General features: G+C 36.6%; 3 protein-coding genes across 3 annotated transcripts; 2 read left to right on the top strand and 1 right to left on the bottom strand.

Annotated features, from left to right (window-relative positions):
• Positions 1-13: 13 nt before the first annotated feature.
• Positions 14-6,210, top strand: LOC146478677 (UDP-galactose transporter senju-like). The gene is made up of 5 exons (XM_085112288.1): positions 14-222; positions 336-453; positions 578-624; positions 759-898; positions 4,116-6,210. The coding sequence occupies exons 1-5, from the start codon at positions 84-86 to the stop codon at positions 4,755-4,757; spliced, it is 1,086 nt and encodes a 361-aa protein (XP_084968414.1). The 5' UTR covers positions 14-83; the 3' UTR covers positions 4,758-6,210.
• A 1,313-nt stretch (positions 6,211-7,523) lies between these two features.
• LOC146478678 (presenilin-2-like) lies at positions 7,524-15,426 on the top strand. Its single transcript, XM_085112270.1, has 10 exons — positions 7,524-7,801; positions 8,609-8,856; positions 9,621-9,765; positions 10,741-10,808; positions 11,287-11,437; positions 11,778-11,847; positions 11,974-12,072; positions 12,606-12,845; positions 13,650-13,762; positions 14,247-15,426. The coding sequence occupies exons 1-10, from the start codon at positions 7,667-7,669 to the stop codon at positions 14,400-14,402; spliced, it is 1,425 nt and encodes a 474-aa protein (XP_084968396.1). The 5' UTR covers positions 7,524-7,666; the 3' UTR covers positions 14,403-15,426.
• Positions 15,427-15,696: 270 nt separating this feature from the next.
• LOC146478679 (DNA-directed RNA polymerase III subunit RPC6-like) lies at positions 15,697-19,207 on the bottom strand. Its single transcript, XM_085112275.1, has 8 exons — positions 18,991-19,207; positions 18,729-18,796; positions 18,236-18,303; positions 18,038-18,150; positions 17,467-17,610; positions 16,806-16,913; positions 16,457-16,648; positions 15,697-15,950 (listed from the first exon to the last, which is right to left on the bottom strand). Exons 1-8 carry the CDS (start codon positions 19,168-19,170, stop codon positions 15,870-15,872), a joined length of 954 nt encoding a protein of 317 aa, XP_084968401.1. The 5' UTR covers positions 19,171-19,207; the 3' UTR covers positions 15,697-15,869.
• Positions 19,208-19,212: the final 5 nt, after the last annotated feature.

Raw genomic sequence — 19,212 nt, forward strand, 5'->3', positions numbered from 1 at the left:
CCATCATTCAAAGTGAGCGGAATTCTCCCCATGCCCCTCGCGTTACACTACTTATACCTTCACCGACCAACCACCCCGTACGAATGGCTTCCACGTCTACTCAAGCAGAAACAATGCCGTCCTATGGAAGAACTGGCGCTCTTTCTGATCTTAAAAACCTGTTTCCTACTGCAACACACTTTTTAATTTTCATAGGATACATGGCATTATTCATAAACCAAGGTATGAACGTGTAAATTTATATTGCCTTAACGTAACTTATCAGTTTCGTCTTGACAAGCGCGTCTACATATTAGATTTCCAAGACTCTTGTACTGGCCACACTTTTTCTTCAGGTATCCTTGTAACGGCCACAAAGGACAAGGACAATCATTACTCCTACAACACGACAACGGTTGTGCTTTTATCGGAATTTGTCAAACTTCTTGTCGCGGTTGGACTTCAGCTTAGAAAGTGAGCTTACTTTAAGATAACAGTTTTTAAGTTGTTCATTTGGAAAGCTGTTTATGTCACTGTTTTCAATATTTTAATAAACATGCTCTAAAAGTAATTTGTTGTCAATTTTGTGTGGGTTTAGGGTTACAGTGGGTGAATTCATCGAGCAAGTCAGCTCCAATACTAAAGGTAGGCGAAAGGCTTAAGCTTAAATAATTTAAGTACCCAGACGACTTTATAAAAAAGTACTTAGTGTATTTGTTAATATTGTGTGAGCAGGTTAGCCTTGCACTAAATATATTTCCTGTATTTTTTCACTCTAGTTTTGTTGCTCTACATTGTCCCGGCATTCATGTATTGCCTTTACAACAACTTGGCATTTGTGAATCTTGCAAACTATGATCCAACTACCTACTACCTTCTGCTACAGTTCAGGGTCGTTGTAACTGGAATCATCTTTCAGGTAAGGAGATCTGCAGATGTGCATATGTTATTTGATATAGTTAAGCCTTATAATGTGTTGTTGCGGAAAATATATGTGGCCCACCCCCTCCTACCCCTCAGGAAATTTTATTTGGTCTTCATACTTTTTTTGCCATTATGTTTTTCTTTTGGGGAGGTACAGACATTGTCTAGAACTACACATCAATACAACCACCTTCAGGACGTACAAATTAACTTGGTGGTTGTATTAACTGGTTTCTTGAGATATGGAATAAAAAAATAAAACGTCTGCAAGGATCATTGTTGAGGTTGAAAGGAAGAGGATAATTAGAAATAGAGTGGTTGTGTTAATGGGATAGTAATTATAAGGTGGGGTGCCATTGAAAATTAAATACAGTTGAACCCTCTCTAGTATCCCTTCCCAAATTTTGGAAAATTATCCTGTTTTTTCCAGAACATTAAGAACCAACTGTACCACAAAAAGTTATAATTTACAGCTTGAGATTTTTCATTTAGTAGTTACATGCTCCTTCATAAGATACTGTGCAATGTAATAAACACCACTACAGGGAATAAATGTTATTGGAAAGAACTGCTTGGTACGTGGCCTTCATATAATTTAGTGATTGGGTGGGCACACACATAGTTAGAACCATTACAAATTATTTATGGTTCGATTGTAAGGACTCAAGTCACTGAGAATCTTAGTGATTCTTTGTATATTGCAAACTGGTTTGGACCAAGACGAACTCAAAGAAATTAATTTTGAGATATATAAAGGTAATATGTTGATTATCTTTAAATGCTAAGAACAGACTTACTGTGAAAATAAGATGACAGTCCCTCTTTGTGTAAGGTTAAAAATGACAATCATTGTGATCAGGTGTTCATAATTTTAATTTGAATATTTGGGACAACATTCTTTTCATGCATAGTAATTGCTGTGCCTATCACTTTACAACCTTGGTTTATAATCTCTTAAAACAAATGTGGTTTTTTTTTCTCATTGAGCTGGTATTTTAACTATTAGTGTTAAATAACTGTCTTTTTCCCTGTTGTCACTATAACCCTTCAATGTTAAGAACATCCAACTGGTTAATGCATACTTTAAAACTACTGTTGAAGACATGGTTACGCTGAAAGGATTTCACCCATAGGCTCAAACATTAGAATCACCTTCACTAGTTTAAAGGGTTATATTACAATCCAGGCCCCAGTTGTTCAAAGGCCGGATAACTTTATCCGGTGGATAAGGCGCTTTTCAGGGTCTAAAAAATACTTCACGTTAAATGTTGTCCAAGGTTTTCGTACACTCCCAAACTAAGCTGTGGTTAGAGTGTTCATATTCGCTTGTACAAGAGGAAATACTGAAATCTTTGCACAGATTGAAACTGTCGGATAGTGACTTATCCACTGGATAAAGTTATCCGGCCTTTGAACAATTGGTGCCAGGCTTTTACCATTTTTATTCTTCAATTATTATACAAAAATCTTTTCATTTGGTAAAGAAGGCTGATGAATTGTAAATTTTACTTTAATTTACAGTGTGGGTTAGTTACGCACAAATCCACAAATTGCAAAGCTTTTAATTTAAAAGTTTTTTTGTTAGACTGTGTAAAAATATGATTATTAAGGTTATCTAACTATATCTCTTAGGTAGGTCAAGAAAATTTTATTATAGAATTATAGTCAGATATTTCTCAATAGATGCAAAATATGCAAATCACCATGAAATTTTTACTGGAAACACTGTGTTTTAACAGCAGTAAAATCTAAGTAAATAAAACAACACTGTTTACCTAAGATTGCCTTTCGTGTAGTTTGATGTATTTAGCTTGTATGATTAAATACATATATTGATTTTGTAATTATGATAATACCAGCCTAGTGGAGGAAGTATTCAAATTATTTTTTATTGTGATTTGTACCACTGTTGGGGGTAAAAGAGCAATATTTGTAATACTGTCTTTTATGGCAGATTTGAGGAATTTTGTGAAATATTCTCATTACATTTATAACAGCTTTCTTTTTTAACATAATCAGTCAAGTTTGCGGTAAGAAAATTTAATAATTGTGGGAAAATTCGATTTCAAAACATTTGTTAGAGAGAAAATGTCATGTTAAGGTTCAATTACATTTACATGACTAAAAAAAACATATTTATTGTGGACACCACTGGGACCAGAAAAAGTGTCTGTATTACAGCAGAACTAAGAAAATTGCGAACACTAAAAAAATTAGGAATGATGTATCATGCAGTAAATGACACAGGCATACTCTGAAAAAAATCCAAGTGCTCCTATCAGGAGTTGAACCTAAAACCTTCCGATTACTAGTTTAGATGCTCTACCACTGAGCTACAGGAGACTCATGGGAGCTAAGGCTTTTAAACTGGGTTCATGGGACAAACTAAAAAAAAATTTCTGGAAGGTTTGTTGTTTTGTGACCAATCAAAGTCAAAATCAGACCACAAGAAAAAACCACAAAGATAATATTACTGTTACACTTGTGGTTTTTTCATGCAGTATCTGATTGGTTTGCTTTCCCAACACAATTAAACATTCCAGAAACATTTCTAGTGTTCACAGTTTTCATTTATTAGTTTCACTGTTAGAGTTTTGGTGTCTGTTTTAGGCATGTTAATAAGGAAAATGTACACACAAAGTAAATTGTCCACCATAACAAGGTGCCTGTAAAGCCAGGTTTAACTGTATTAATTAATTACAGTCAATCCAACTCACATGTGACTGGTAGTTTTGAAATTTGAACAGAATTTTGAAATTTACATGTCAGTTTTGAACATCGCCAACAAGATTTCAGAGTTCCCGTAGAAATTTGCCTAGTTTATCGATGGTATAAAGCTAGGAATTTTTCTTTGCATTACAGCATTAAGTATTTCAAGAGTAACTTATTGTTTCCCAAGTATTTTGAATCTTTTTTTTTTTTTTCAGTTAATGCGTCTTTTTCGGAAAGATTTCCAGAAAAATTTACATGTTTAACATTCTATTCAAATTCTCCGACATTACAATTAAGAATTCAAGTTTTCATTTCATTCTCGGAATACTGGTCACGCGTGAGATGAATTGACTGTAATGCTATTCTAGGGCAAGCACAATAAGCGGATGCCTCAATGGATCATTTCTGTACTCTCATTTCATGTGTAGTTGAAAATGTGTCGATACCAGATAGAAGAAATTACATTCTGATCCAGACCACTCTTATTTCCTTTGTTGCAGGTACTTTTCAGTAAGCAGTTGAGTGGAAGACAATGGTTTTCGCTGCTGTTGCTCACCTTTGGCTGCATTGTAAAGCAAATGAAATTTGAGAATCTTACCAAAGCTGGCAGCAGTACTTTTTCACTACGTTTTGATGTGCATTTAGCGCTGATTCTTGTTCAAGTTTTCTGTTCTTGTTTTGCTGGTGTTTACAACGAGTATCTTCTTAAGGGTAAAGGAGGTGACGTACCGTTTATGGTTCAGAATGTTTTCATGTATTTAGACTCCATTGTTTGCAATTTTGCCGTCCTCTGGTACAATGGCACGTTATCAGCTGCCTTTACCGCAGAAAGCGTCGCATCAATCTCCAAGGTTAAAGTGTTAGCCATCTTATTCAATAGTGCAGCCATAGGAATAACTACAGCATTGTTCTTGAGGCAGCTGAACTCTATTCTTAAGACTTTTGCATCTGCTCTAGAGATCATGTTCACAGCTGTTTTATGCTGGATTATTTTTGGAATTCCAGTTGATATCTTTACTTTCATTGCCATAGTTATTGTATCATATGCAGTAATTCTTTATGCTCAAAACCCAGTGGATAACACCCCAAAACAAAATAAACCCACTTCTGACGGCCCTCAGAAACCAGGTACGAGTATTTGAGGGAACCCAGATCAGGGCATTTGCATGTTGTTGTTTTTGTTATTTATTTTGAAATAAAGTGTGGGGAATAAAATTTCCAGAGAGACCCTGATTTGGGGTTAAACATGAACAGTTACCCCGTCAGAATGTCAAACTTAGACCCATGTTATGATTTTCTGTAAGTTCCTGTTGTATATGTTTTAGTTCAATTTTATCTCTGGTTCATTTGACATTTTTCACTGTTTTTACACTTTTTATCATACATCACCATAGTCAATTAAACAAAGGAAATAAAAATTGAACCAAGGATAAAATTAAAAAAAAAACACAACGTGTATGTGAAATTTTTTTGGACACCATCCTCAAATGAGATGAGCCTGTATAGCTGGCAGAATTGTGGATTAACTGCTCGGACAAGTTTCACCTTTGCCCAAACAATGAAACCAGCTATACAGGCCACGAAAATGATAAGAGAAAACAATTATTGAAAAAATTATGGACATGTGGTTTTGGTGTCCGGCTAAAGAATTTGATCGGTAAAGTGAAGCTGTTGTTCACTGATGCAATCAAAGCCTAACTACAGGAAACAAGAAACTCAAGACCTGCAGGGACAATTCCATCTGTCTAGAATCTTAGTAGTAACTGCAGATAATAATAATAATAATAATAATAATAATAATAATAATAATAATAATAATAATAATAATAATAATAATAATAGTAATAATAATAATAATAATAATTTTAATAACAATAATAATAATAATAATTGCAACAATAATAATAACAATAATAATAATTACAACAATAATAACACAATAATAATAATAATAATAATAATAACAATAATTTTTAATTAAAAGGGATTTGCTGAAGCAAAGACATGCAAAAATTACAGAGAGATTTAAAGTATCCTATCCTTAAGTTCTATAATTAAAGTCACTGTACAGAAAGTAAAAGCTGTTTTAACTTACTATTTGAAGTACCACCCTCCTTAAGTATCCTTTGGTCAGTTTTGGGCTGTTTTGCGTGTTAACTCTAAAAGGACTTAGCAATGACTGAGGAGGTTTTAGGAATAAGTTTTACTGTTTGAGATAAATGTTTTACTTTGTGCCTGCGGTTTTACATTCTTTGATATGCATTTCATTTTGGAACAAACTGGCTAAAACTAATAAACCAAGTGCCACACCCAATTTCCGTGATAGCAGAATACGTTCTGTTAGTGCTACAATGATGAACTCAAACCAATACGACTCTAACTAACAAATAATTTAGTTATGTAATATTATTATCACTCACCATTGTCAGTACCATTAATTGTTGATGAGTGTATCAGTTGCCTTATGGTTTACTACTTTTAGCGAGCGCTAAATAAATACAACTTGTGATTTGTTTGAAAATTGTTAAAGAATGTTGTAAGTAGAAGAAGTGAATTAAATTCAAAAATAAATAAAAATGTCTACTTTCAAGGAAACCTCCTTGTTTACCCTTTTGTCTCATTGGTAGAAATGGAGTTTAACTTGCAGTCTTCCTTTATTCTTTGTAACATATCCGTATATGTGAGTGTGATCACGAAGAACAGGTGATATGAATGAGCTCAATCAAGATGAGAAAAGAAGCCTTAACTCTTGAGATTCCCAACCCCTCTGTTAGTCTCCCTTGTGGTCGTCATTTGGGGGAGGGAGGGCATTGTGTGATGAGCCCAAACGACAGCTTCGAAGGAGACTACCCCTCTGTCAACCCAGCAACGGATTGAGTAGCTGATTGGTCCACTCACAACTACTGACCCTCATCTTTCCCCAATTCCTTTTTGCTTGCAGGTTTCTTTTGTGGTCATGCTCATGCAATCAGGTACTACTTAACAGATGTTGAGAGAAACATTTGATTACAAGCAGTCAAGCGTCTGATCAACGTCAAATTTCTCCTTACAATACTTGATTGAACATAAAGGTTATGAGAATGAAGGAAATGATCACCAAAATACAATTAAATGTCTTGAGGAGAATAGATTGTTCACTCCTGCCATCTTAGTTTGTAAAGACGAGTGCAACCTGGGGAGAGTGCCTAAACTACTGAGGGGGGCTCTAGTCAGGGTACATTGAGTGGGGGAGGAGGAGCGAGAAAAATAATTTTTTCTATTTTCCTGCCACGTCCCCACTCTCTCCCCTCGGTAGTTTAGACACACTCCCCAGGTTGCCTTTGCCATTAAACCAAGATAACGAGAGTTTGATCGAAGCGTTCTCGAAAATCCCACTGAAATAAAGGGGACTGTGAACAGTCTATGAAGAGAATGTGTATGGCATAATTGGGGTTTAAAGGGGAGGGGAGGTGCGGGGACTGCAAGCCGTCCAGTGTTAAAATATCCTGTCAGTGCGTATGCCTTTCCTGGCTTTTGTTCGACCCGCAAAAGCCAGTAACTATCTTCCTGGAATAGGGACTCTTGGCCGTTTTAGTGGACTTGCAAAAAAATTTTCCGTTTTGTGACTCTTGACTATCCACAAATGCCTGGCCTGTTCCCCACTGGCCTTTTTGAACAAAAACTCCCAGCTATTAAAGTTATGCCTCGCCTCTTGCCTGGTCTCCCCTTCCAATGATAGGTGTATAAAAACTGGATTTACACGAGATTGTGCTAGATATGTTCGAAAACTTGCCTCAAAAAGAGTAAATGTCCAGATAACTTTTTATATAGTTCCGGTTCGCTCAAATTTTACATTGGGTTTTTTACTTCCGGTATATTTCGCTCTCAGCGAACTGAACCCTGGGAACGAGGCTGGGACGGATAGGAGGGATATGACGTCACTGTATGTTTTTCCGCCATGATGGTTTTCACATTGAATTCCTAACCTCGTGCAGAAAATAAAAGTTTTCACTTGTTTGGTGCAACGTTTTGTGGATAAAGAAGCAGTGTCCATGTGTGGCATTAAAGATACATGAACGAGGACGACGCTGATGAAAGAACAAAACTGATGTCGGACGAATCACCGGCTCAAAGTTACGATGAGGATGGCCCCTCTCGTGACCGCCGTCATCGCAGACGAGAGGAAAACTACGACGGTGCCTACACGGTAAGACTCCAGAGGACACGAAATTAGCTTTACGGTAGCGGGATTATCTCTTTTTGACCATTCGTCGTTTAGGAGGCACTTAATTTTAAGCATTTGTATATAAGCTCGGACATTCAAACCCGTTAATTTGATTTTGTTGTCTTCAGGCGTTGCCTTAATTCAGTTTCCCTCTTCTCTTTAGCCTAAGGCTTTCCATAACTTAAAAACAACATACACGTTATTTATTTAATGGTTTAAGTTTACACTCTTGGATAAATATAGTTTTTGTTGTCGATTTTATGATGAGAAATCTGCGTGATTGATGGACTCGTTTAATATTGGTATCAGTGAATGAGAGTCACGATTACTCACTACTTCTAAAAGTAAGCTTAATTTTAAAAACATTTTTTAGATATTTAATGTCTTACAGAGTGGGAAAAATAAATCTTATGCTTCACTTAATAACACGAGCTCGAAAATGGAAAAATCCCCCAAAATGTAACAAGGAATACATCAAGATACTGATGCAGACATGATCACAGTAATGTCATCTACCAGATAATTTTTTTCTTGATCTGGTTGTAAACTAGTAGCAAATACAACCAACTCCCACATAACAGACACCTCTCATGGGAATGTTGGTTTTTGTGGAGAGAGGAAAACCAGAGTTCCAGGAGAAAAACCCTCGGAGCAGGGACGAGAACCAACCAGGAATCAAACCCCAGGCCACATTGGTGGGAAACAAGTGCCCTCACCTCTGCACCATCCCATCTCTTTGATGGAGTCATTAGAGACTGACACATCTTTAATGCTTTTATGTTCCAACAGGATGACAGACGGGAAGAATTTGATGGAGAAGATAATACAAGGATAGCCAGAGGGCGTGAGAGAAATCCTGGACAGCCAAGGGTGAGAGATGTTTCACCACATGACAGTGAAATGGATGAGGAAGAGATGCTGAAATATGGAGCCAAGAGTGTTATGATGTTGATTGTTCCTGTTTCAACATGTATGTTGGTTGTTGTGGCAACCATAGCATCAGTTACGTATTACACTCGCAAGGAGGGAACATACCTGTAAGTTAACTATTGTAACAACCAGATACTGCAAGTAACCAATGAGGATGTAACCTGCGTTTCAAACTTTATGTGATTGTGTTTTGTTGTTTAATCCTAAGCTCCAATTTCCTGTATCCTCTTGTAATCCACACAGTAATTTGGTATCAAAATTATTGTTTTTGATAAAATTTTGTGTCCCAAATTTTATGTGAGCATTTATAATAACCCTTTAAGCCCTAGAAGTGATCAGCATCAAATTGCTCTCTGTAATATCAATGCTAATTCAACCCCTGAGGTCATGAGAATTAAGGATATGATCACCCTTCTTAATACTAGTTGATCTCTCCATGCCATGAGTTTACACAAGACGTTGAATTACTTAATTATATATTGGAGAAAAATAAATTACATTATAAATCAATATGTACAGTAATTGAAGGAGATTTGTGCGCTAACGATAATATTGCGGACAATGATGCTGTATCTTAGTGTGAAAATTACTGGGAAGAATTTTCCTTAAGTCATATAGGGCACGTCTTTCATTTCCCTACAGATTGCTACACAAAAATTAGTGTATGGTAAAAAGTTCTCAGTTTACTGTAAAAGAATGTGAATATTTTGGTTTGTTAGCATAATACTGTGGAAAAGAAACTGTGATATTTTGGATTTTCACCTATATTTATCTCTCAACATTTCAAACATTGATACAAAAACTTGAGAAAAAGAGGAATACAAAATGCAATTCCTAAGTGTGTTCTTCTTTCTTCTTCCCTTTTATTTAGTGTTTACACTCCATTTCATGAAGAAGGCAATATCAGTAAGGCGCAAAAGGCCGGAGAAGCTATAGCAAATGCCTTTATAGTGATTGGTGTTGTCTTGGTGTTGACGGTTGTCTTAGTATTGCTGTACAAGTTTAGATGCTATTGTGTGAGTATTGCTCTTATACATCAGTAACTGAGGGTAGAAACTGTAGGTGTTGAGCCTCCGTTAATAATGGCTACTTCCTATACAGTTATGTCGCTAAGAGCTGGTCACTGGCAAATTGCATGCCCATCTGAAAGAGATCTTATCGTTGACTGAAACTTCAATGGAAGACAAATACTTGAGGCTAATTTTAAAGGTGCACAGTCAAAACAGCTGTTTGAGTTTATTGACCCTTTAAGCTCTAAAAGTGATCAGCATCAAATTTCTCCTTGTAATACCAATGCTTATTCAACCACTGAGGTCATGAGAATTAAGGACATGATAACACAAGGTGAATTTTCTTGATGTTTTAATAACTTCTCCACAGTACTTTTATAAGAAAAGTATGGGGACAAGATAGGAGAATTTTTTATTTGATATTAGGGGTTAGAGGATTAATGAGCCTGCGTAGGTTTTTCTGTCCCATAGGTAGATGATGCCTCTCCTAAGTGGTGCGTCCATCATGCTCATGGCCATTTTAATACAAACACTGTATTTTAATCTCATATAACCGGTGGAAACCTGATATTGTGTGCAGTACATCACAGGCTGGCCAATACTGTACTAATATTACATTAAAAGTATTGAACTTACAGGAAAAATGGATCATGATCAGGTCAATTTTATTTGTGTACTGCAGGCAGTGCTACTTTATATTACATCAGATATCTTCACATAAGGAAATACATTAATTTTGATACTTATGCCTATGTGAGATATTGATTAAAATTATATTGATTTTGACTGTGTTGACTTTGGCTGCATGGCTTAGCAGTTACATGCCATCTGTCATTGAGTTTCATGCCATTTGTGTCTGTTCCCTTACATGTCTCCATGTGGAGTTGTTTTGAATAATTTTGAATTCAACAGATTCTGGCTCCAGCATGCTGATACTCTTCTAATACTGTATTTGTTGTAATTTTTTTCATTTTGTTATAGATTATATCTGGGTGGCTGGTGTTATCTTCACTCATGCTTCTCTTCTTCTTTGGATACATCTACTTCCAGTAAGTGTTTGATGGTATAATCATATATATAGATTAAAAAAAAAACATTAGTCTTGCCTATCTGCTGAGTACCACAAAGGATCAAAACATACCATTTCAACTTCGAAGGTGGTCCTGGACAAACCAAAAACCATTCTTCTAGCTCTTGAGGCACCTTCCCCCCTCCCACACCCCCCTGTTTTTTTTCACCAAACTGAAGCACCGGTTCTGTTAATTAATGTTCATGGGATGGTTGTTAAATTGCCATTAAGCTCCATGTTTTTAAAGTGGTCTGGATGGAAACTGTAACATTCTGAATGTGTGACAGCTAATCAATGCACTTATAATACTGTACCTGTACACCATGAGGATGCACAATACAATAAAAAGGGAATACCGCAAGACCTTAATCCAATGTTTACGCATTTTAGAATCATTCTCACTGATCCACTTCTTGAAGTAATATGATTGAATCGATCTATGTGCATTTTCTTCGCAGAGAGGTCCTGAAAGTTTACAATGTGCCCATGGATTACTTTACATTATCACTGATCATTTGGAATTTTGGAGTAGTAGGGATGATTTGTATACACTGGAAAGGACCCCTCAGACTACAGCAAGCATATCTTATTTTAGTTAGTGCTTTGATGGTAAGTATCGATTCACGATGACTGTGCAGGCTGTGCTTTACTGGGTGTAAACACTCCTCATGGGTGTATTTCATGTGGTGAACTTTCTTTACAGCCGAAACTCCTTTGTGTCCACTCTTACAAGTGAATTTTTCCTGAAATTTGACCCTCTGTGATCATAAAATCATGTTTGAATGAGTTCTCAAACACTATATTTGGAATCTCTCACAGGCGCGTTCCCTCGCTGTTACAACAGGGTGTTTAAATTCTTAATCAAACACTGTCTCCCTAAAGTAATCCTTTTTTCCTGCACCTTCAGGAGTATAAACCTTTCATCAAGTTGACCTTTTTCACTTTACAGGCTTTGGTGTTTATCAAGTTCTTACCAGATTGGACGACATGGGCAATATTAGCAGCAATTTCACTTTATGGTGAGTGTAAGAGTTACATACAAGTATATCAATAATTGTTACCAGCCTAATGTCTGAATAGGTCTTCACCTCATGAAACATAACGTGGTTTGATCTTTTGACTGATAATTGTTGTGTTTGTTGTAGATTTGTGTGCTGTTCTTTGCCCAAAAGGACCCTTGAAGATACTGGTACAAACTGCCCAGGAGAGAGATGAACCACTATTTCCATCGTTAATTTACTCATGTGAGTAAGCTTTCAAGCTCTTTATTTCTCTGTCTAATAGTGCTAATAGTGAGCTTACGCAACAGGACGGCTGACGGAAGGGGACTGTGAATTATCATTGTGTGACCAATGTGACATCTTGGTACCTTCACATTTTTAGGCAATTTGCGACGAAAACTGCTGTTCTCTCATCTGTTACAATGCGAAGACCACTTGTAAGCGATAGGAATGTTACAATCTAGAGTCGTAAATACTTGGCCATCACATTGGTCACACATGGACAATTTGCCGTCCCACCACATCAGCCGTCCTGTTGCGTAAACTTGCTAATAGTGTTCTGACAGCACAAGTGCTATTGAGTTGACAATAACAATGATGATGATGATGATTTTGAAATTACTTTTAAATTGTCAACAGAGGAACTTTTTTGAGTGGGAATCAATTTGTGCCTGGTGAAAGCAGTATTGCCAAAATGACAATTTCAAAGTAGCATTTTTGAACAATGTTTAACTTACTAGTGGAAATTAACGTACCGCTGTGCTTGATGTTTTTAGCCACAATGATGTGGTCCATCGGCATGGCTGATAGAGATAATTCTGATGGTGCGAGAGCAGCTCCTGTGTTCGGTGGTCGAGTCAATACACATTCAGAGAATGAGGATGACCTCACTGCGTCAGCTGAAGGTGTTGGCCCATCCAGTGAGGCAGCAGAAAATGCTATAAGGGCATTGGGTAATCATGACGATGAACGTATGGCAGAAAATGGACCTCAAGGGGATGGTGAAGAAGAAGAAAGTAAGGAAGCTGTTACTCTTGTTCAAAGCATTAGCAGGTTGTGATGGGAAGGTTGGTGATCAAGTCCTGGCCACTGCCCTCATGTGTTGCAGTTGCACATATCTTGGCCTGTAACAGGATTGATCAATGTTGCTATAATGATATTCTGAAGAACAACCTTGTGACAGGTTATATTTATTGATAACAAAATTCTGCTGGGGTAAAGTTCTCTGGTCTATGGAGAAGAAGTGCTTCATGCTGAAATTGCACGTAAATACTCGCTTAAATTTAAAATACACATACAGCGTGCATAATTTATGTCTTCTTGTCATTAGCACTCTATGTTAGGTATTTCTAATTCAATTTGAGTTGAAATATAATCCAGTCAGACTCAGGTTTTGAAAGTGTTTCAGACAGCCAATGTCGGTTCACAGTTGATCTTTTCTCACCCACCTAAGCTATTAGTGAACAAGTTACACAGTTAGGTTGTTACAACCAAGACATGTTTTGTACTCGGGTTCTTTTGCGGTTATGTCATGCTTTTTCAATAAGCGGAAATTGGGCATTCAAGAGGCATCTTCTACTAACTAGATAAAATTTTAAAGGATTAGTTTAATTTTTTATTGATTTTTTTAAAAAAAGTGCACCCCTTCTTGTTATTCCCTTATGAAACAGTACAGCCGAAGAGCGATCACTAAATCCCTTGTAACACTTTGACAGTAAATCTAACTTTTAGTTGCAAGTTTATTTGATTTGGTGTTTTTCTGTGATATTGAAAAATAGAGCATCTCATCATAACATATTTACTATGGTTTGTATCAACAGAGGGAGTGAAGTTAGGTCTTGGAGACTTCATATTTTACAGTGTTCTTGTTGGTAAAGCTTCCTCATACAAGGACTGGAACACTACCATTGCCTGCTTTGTTGCCATTCTTATTGTAAGTATCGTTCATTATATTCATACATGTGATGATAAAAATAATAAACTGAAAAGTGCAGGCAGCATTGTTCTTCATGAATGTTCATACTGCATTTGACTGTTTTATCCATATACAGCTATTTCGATAACCCTTTGTGGCTTGGGGTGTGAGCCAAGAGCAAAAAATAAATTAAAAAATAGGTACCGGTAAATAAACAGAACAAGTTCCCTATGCACCTTTTAAACCAGAAACTGAAAATTACAGAAGTTGTGGAGAAAAATTGGCCAAATTTTTACAGAGCTGTAGCAGTGCTACAGATGTTTTTAATCATGACAACTTGTACCCCATGCTACACCAAAATAAAAAGAAATTGCTGACAAAACATGTGTGAATTGATAAATCAGTACAATGTAGCTGTAATTTAGCCTTAAAAAAACTTTCGTCCCATACCAACGGAAGATCCTACTAAGCTTGTCACTCATGGTTCTGTTTTTGTTTCCAGGGCCTGTGCCTGACCCTCCTTCTGTTAGCCATCTACAAGAAAGCTTTGCCTGCCTTGCCCATATCAATCACATTTGGACTGATTTTCAACTTTGCCACTACCGAGCTTGTTAAACCATTTATGGACAGTCTCTCCAGCCAACAAGCCTTCATTTGAACAAGAACAACATTGTAATATTTATTGTTACATTTTGTATTAAAACTTCAGAAATGGGTGGAATTTTTCTTTGTACTTCTGCCGGCCAGAGTTTGTATTCCAGTTCTCTTGTTCAATAACCTGAATGTTGCTGTCTTGAATGCTAGTGACTTCAAACATCCATTTTTGTTTATACTTCAGCATTGAAATAAGCATATAGTTTTCAGTACCTAGTGTAAACTTTGGTCATGATGAGTACTTTTGGATTTCCCGTCAGTGAATGAACGGATATAGACACCAACAGCTTAATTTGTCTTTGTAGTTTTGTCTATAATTTTTGTTGGGCTTGGTAATGAATAACTCCTTTAACAAGTCCTGTTCATCTGTGGAACAATGTAGATATTTAGAATCACATTTACGGCAAATGTGAGATTCACGTTTATGTTTTCTTGAAAAAATTAGTACACAGATGAGAATAGTGCAAAAAAATTCCAACCCTTGATGCTAACGCAAAACTACTCAATTTTACCAAGAAACTGAAAATGGTGAGCGACAAATACATGGTAAACATGTTCACATGGTCATTTTTGCCATTTGACATAAACATAATCCGAAATCTCTAACAATGATTGCTTGGGTTGGAATCTTGAATTACAAGTGCAAACACTCAAGATTCAGAGTTTTAAAATTACCAAGTGATTTAGGGTCAAGGTGAAAAAGGAGACACAAACAGTAACTTTTTTCATTTTCTACCTTCTATTCTCTATCTTAAATTTGATGGCTCCTTGACAATAATTATTTTTAAGTTGGAAGCATCATCAGATTAAATCTAACTGGATTGACTATATGAAGTGTTAGTATAATATTATTGTTTGTATTTTAAAAATAACTATTTTCATGGTATGTATGTGGATGAAAGTGTAATCCATGCTATCATTCCTCCAATTTGTATTTCTACAAAGAACTCATTTGTAAAAATTTTTGAACAGTTTATTTCACTAATTTACTGAGCTGCCAAGCTGTCAATAAATGAAATCATGTTGAAGGTATGCCTACATTAATTTCGATTGACATCATTACTTTACATCGTTCTCACTCAAAATTTTGCCTGATGGCAAGATGCAGAACAAAAATCTTTTCTTAGTAGTGACTATGACAAGAATCTCGCCGATCACTGACTGAATAAACTTGCTTTTCTAACCCCTCCCCCCCCCCCACCTTTCTTGATACACCCCACTACTACAGTTGTATAAACACACTGCAGTAACAGAGAGGCTATTGGCTAATTTGGAGGATGGAAAAAGACTCCAAACACTTAATCAAACAAGTGCTTTATTTGTGATTCTTAAATACATGTTACAAAAAACTGTCATCATTATCTTTTATAGATAATGGCATTAATACAGCTTAGCTGAAATAAATTATTATTGTTCATAGTTTGCATATTACTATCAAAATTCATCTTGTCATTTTTATAACTAATAATAACTAGAGTTCTGATAGCCACTCCTTCATGTAGATACACTTGCTTGGGGATATTGGTCCTCCATCACGACACTGGTCAGACACCTGGGAACAAATGATTATTGTAACAGTCATCTTGACAACAAAGTATCCTTTCAAAATTACCCAATATACCAAAATACATACAATCATTATGATGAAATCGTGGTGTAGTCTGCAGAGAATTATTCACACACTTCATATCAGCATACCAACTATCCATGCCTCAATGGCATTTTTATGTTGAAATTACAGCCAGTTCCCACTTGGAGACCACAATTTTTTTGTCTGTTATACATTAAGTCCATGATAGCGGGAGTTATTTTCATTTTTCTTGTTCACTGGGACTTGATCTTCTTTCCATAATAACAGGGTGTCTGTAATGTGGGAGTTGACTATTTTAATGCAAACATGCCATACCCATACATGTAAACACAAAACAACGTATACAAGTTTACAACCCACCAATTTTTGTAACGTATTATCTGTTGGCAAAGCTAATAAAATAAAACAAAAAATTTCTGCATGTATGCATTTATAGGGGATTATAAAATGATGTATCTTGCACTCACCGGACAAACACCACATGGTGTTCTCATAAGGCCAGTGACTGGCATCAGCGGAACTAGTGCCCTGAAAAGCTTCTTTTGTCCACTTGATGATGATTTGCTTGAACTGCTGTCAGCCACCAGAGACATTTCTGCTTTGCCGTCAAAGACCAAAGTGTTCAAAATTGTTTCTATATCACCCTCTGATAGTTGAACCTATGAAAAAATTTTGTACAAAGTTACCCCCAGATTCTTGGTCTAACAACCGTCAAAATTTAATTTGACCGTTTACCTAGCCTCCTAGCAGATGTTCAGTGGCTTAGCTTGTCGCAGCACCAAAGAACATCTGAAAAGGACTCAGGCCACTGTTTACCTTGCTAATTCCCAGTTCAGAGATGTACTTGCATACATCATGACACGATGAATAAGAAGCATTCCTTTTGGCCAAAGGATCCACATTCATCCTGTCAGCCTGTGCAGCCTGCAAGGAAGGGAAATTACATTCAGGTCAGCATCAGAAAACAGTTACCATGGAGAACACAATGTTATGGCGGTATCCTATGAGTGCATGCTTCCGAGATGTACACTTCTCAAGTTCTGGTGACTGATAATGGATGGTTAACTTTTTAATAAACGACAGTTCCTTGGCAGATCCAATATTCACTCAGTTGAGCCCCTGGGCTTGGGGTAAGAATCGGGAAAAGCTATTTAGGGTGAAACCTTTTTTTTTTTTCTGGGGCCCAAGGAAAAGTCAGGGAATTTTACTTTTGGCAAACCACTAGGATGACAAAAATGTTTGCTTGTTGGGAAAAGTATTGTCATTAAAAAAATTACAAAGAAATTTATTTCTGTGGTTTCAGTGGCTGGCTTTATTGCCAAAGGATTTACCTTTGGTTGGGTGTTCAGGGAAAATAGGTCTGTGTTAGTGGAAAGTCGGGCATTATTTGTTTTAATTTCATACCCAAAAAAGCCTTTGCATCTGCTAATGCTAACATGGTTGCCCAGAAAGGTAATTCATTGCAAATGTATCTTACCCTTTGTTCAAGATACTTGTAGCACTGTTGATTCAGTACCTCTACAAACTCTGATTCAAAGTCTTGATCGCTGTACCATGCTCCCCCAGTTACTGTTATATCAGGCTCCAGTTTAAATAACATGTACACCTTCTTTCTGGACGCCTAAAGAGATCATTAGCAAAGACAACTTGTATGTTAGTTTGGAATATTAATCCTTTTATACAAGTTGTGCTAAAAACAACCAAAATCTGAGGTTTGAAATGCAATCAACATTTTTTATACTACCTTTGATAAATTATTACAATCCTATGGGGACAATGCAAGAAACAGAGGGTTTCAATAATATAAACTTGACGGAATCTCACTAGTGGTAGATCTTCCCACCTCCTTCAAAACAAAAAAAAAAATACTGGGCTAACTTTTAAACTCCTGAAATACACAAAAACTTGTTTACATCTGCTGTCACTTAATTATAAATGCAAGTACGCCACCTGGAATACAAGTCATGCCTAAAGATTACTCAAACTAGCTCACAGCCTTGCCTGAGTTGGATTTTATGAGATTTGATTGAGTTCATTATTTTACTTACAGCTACGGATTTGACAGCTTTGATGAGTTTCTTGCTCTCTAAATTCTTCAGAATCTTATTGACTTGTGTCATCTGTACATTGCTTTTGAATCGAATGTCCCTAATCCAGATCCCTGCAAGTCACAGTATGACATGGTCACCAATTTTAAGTTGATATTTTTAGGAGAACATGTCTGCAAACATTTTAGTCTTTCAAACCTTTGTTTCCTGCTTCTTCTATTATTTGATAAACCAGTTTTTCTTGTAGATCAAATCCTTTGGTCTTCCTGTTAAAACAAGATGTCAACTGCATGCTAATTAATTTAACTGGTGTGATGCCCCACAGTATTGATAGTGACGATAATGATAAATTCAAATACAAAAGATGATGATGATGATGATGATGATGATGATGATAAACAAGGATGGCAATGATAATGATTCAAAAAACATTGGAAGGCAAATCATTCAAATTCCCAACCCCTTTAGTGTGCATAGCTCTAACTTAACCTCCTAGCTAATGAGAGTGGGGAGACGAGGAATGAACATCTCACTGCACATGCCATTCCCTCTCAGTTTTACCCCATTCTCCTCCAGCCAGTTCCCATCCCTTTTTCTCCCATGTTCCCACAACCCCTTCCCACCTTCCTCAATAGCTACATACAAGAGATTCAACAGTGTTTAGTATATACTAAATGTGGCTGACACTTACGTTGCTGCCTGGGCATCTTTATATCTGTACAAAAGTTGAGTTCCACTTTTTAAAAGTTCAATTCTACCCTACAGAACAGGAAGTAAACACTTTGTCAACTTACTGATCCACTTTAAATTTCTCATTGAAATACAAACTTAAAATACAAACATCATGTGATGTATACAGTTTCTGGCTGAGAGCGGTCAATCACTGGAATACTTTGCCACCTGAGCTCAAGATTTTCAGCTGTTTTTCAGATTTTTCACAGCTGCATACCCACCATTGAAAGAAGTCTGTTTATAGCTGTAACTCTTTGTTGTGGCGGAATATTCGGCATATCTTGTGATATCAGTTGGTCTGTTATTCCCTTCGGATTCTCTTTACAAAGATGCACGACTCTTTCTTCCAAATCAACCGCATCTACGGCTTCTTGCTTTATAACAACATCTGCGACCGCCATTTTGGATTTCAAGGCTAGGCTCTGTAACCACGCGATATGTGG

Source organism: Pavona decussata, unplaced genomic scaffold (genome assembly GCF_977016875.1).
Source record: "Pavona decussata unplaced genomic scaffold, jaPavDecu1.1 SCAFFOLD_64, whole genome shotgun sequence".
Lineage (NCBI taxonomy): Eukaryota > Metazoa > Cnidaria > Anthozoa > Scleractinia > Agariciidae > Pavona > Pavona decussata.

Excerpts from the sequence above, each read along its gene's own strand:
- LOC146478677 (XM_085112288.1), top strand. The coding sequence starts at position 84 with ATGGCTTCCACGTCTACTCAAGCAGAAACAATGCCGTCCTATGGAAGA. Across the intron at positions 223-335 it reads GGCATTATTCATAAACCAAG|GTATCCTTGTAACGGCCACA; the intron begins GTATGAACGTGT and ends CTTTTTCTTCAG. Across the intron at positions 625-758 it reads AGTCAGCTCCAATACTAAAG|TTTTGTTGCTCTACATTGTC; the intron begins GTAGGCGAAAGG and ends TTTTCACTCTAG.
- LOC146478678 (XM_085112270.1), top strand. The coding sequence starts at position 7,667 with ATGAACGAGGACGACGCTGATGAAAGAACAAAACTGATGTCGGACGAA. Across the intron at positions 10,809-11,286 it reads TTTGGATACATCTACTTCCA|AGAGGTCCTGAAAGTTTACA; the intron begins GTAAGTGTTTGA and ends TTTTCTTCGCAG. Across the intron at positions 12,073-12,605 it reads TCCATCGTTAATTTACTCAT|CCACAATGATGTGGTCCATC; the intron begins GTGAGTAAGCTT and ends TGATGTTTTTAG.
- LOC146478679 (XM_085112275.1), bottom strand. The coding sequence starts at position 19,170 with ATGGCGGTCGCAGATGTTGTTATAAAGCAAGAAGCCGTAGATGCGGTT. Across the intron at positions 18,151-18,235 it reads AGAAGAAGCAGGAAACAAAG|GGATCTGGATTAGGGACATT; the intron begins GTTTGAAAGACT and ends TGTGACTTGCAG. Across the intron at positions 17,611-18,037 it reads AAGCTGTCAAATCCGTAGCT|GCGTCCAGAAAGAAGGTGTA; the intron begins GTAAGTAAAATA and ends TGATCTCTTTAG.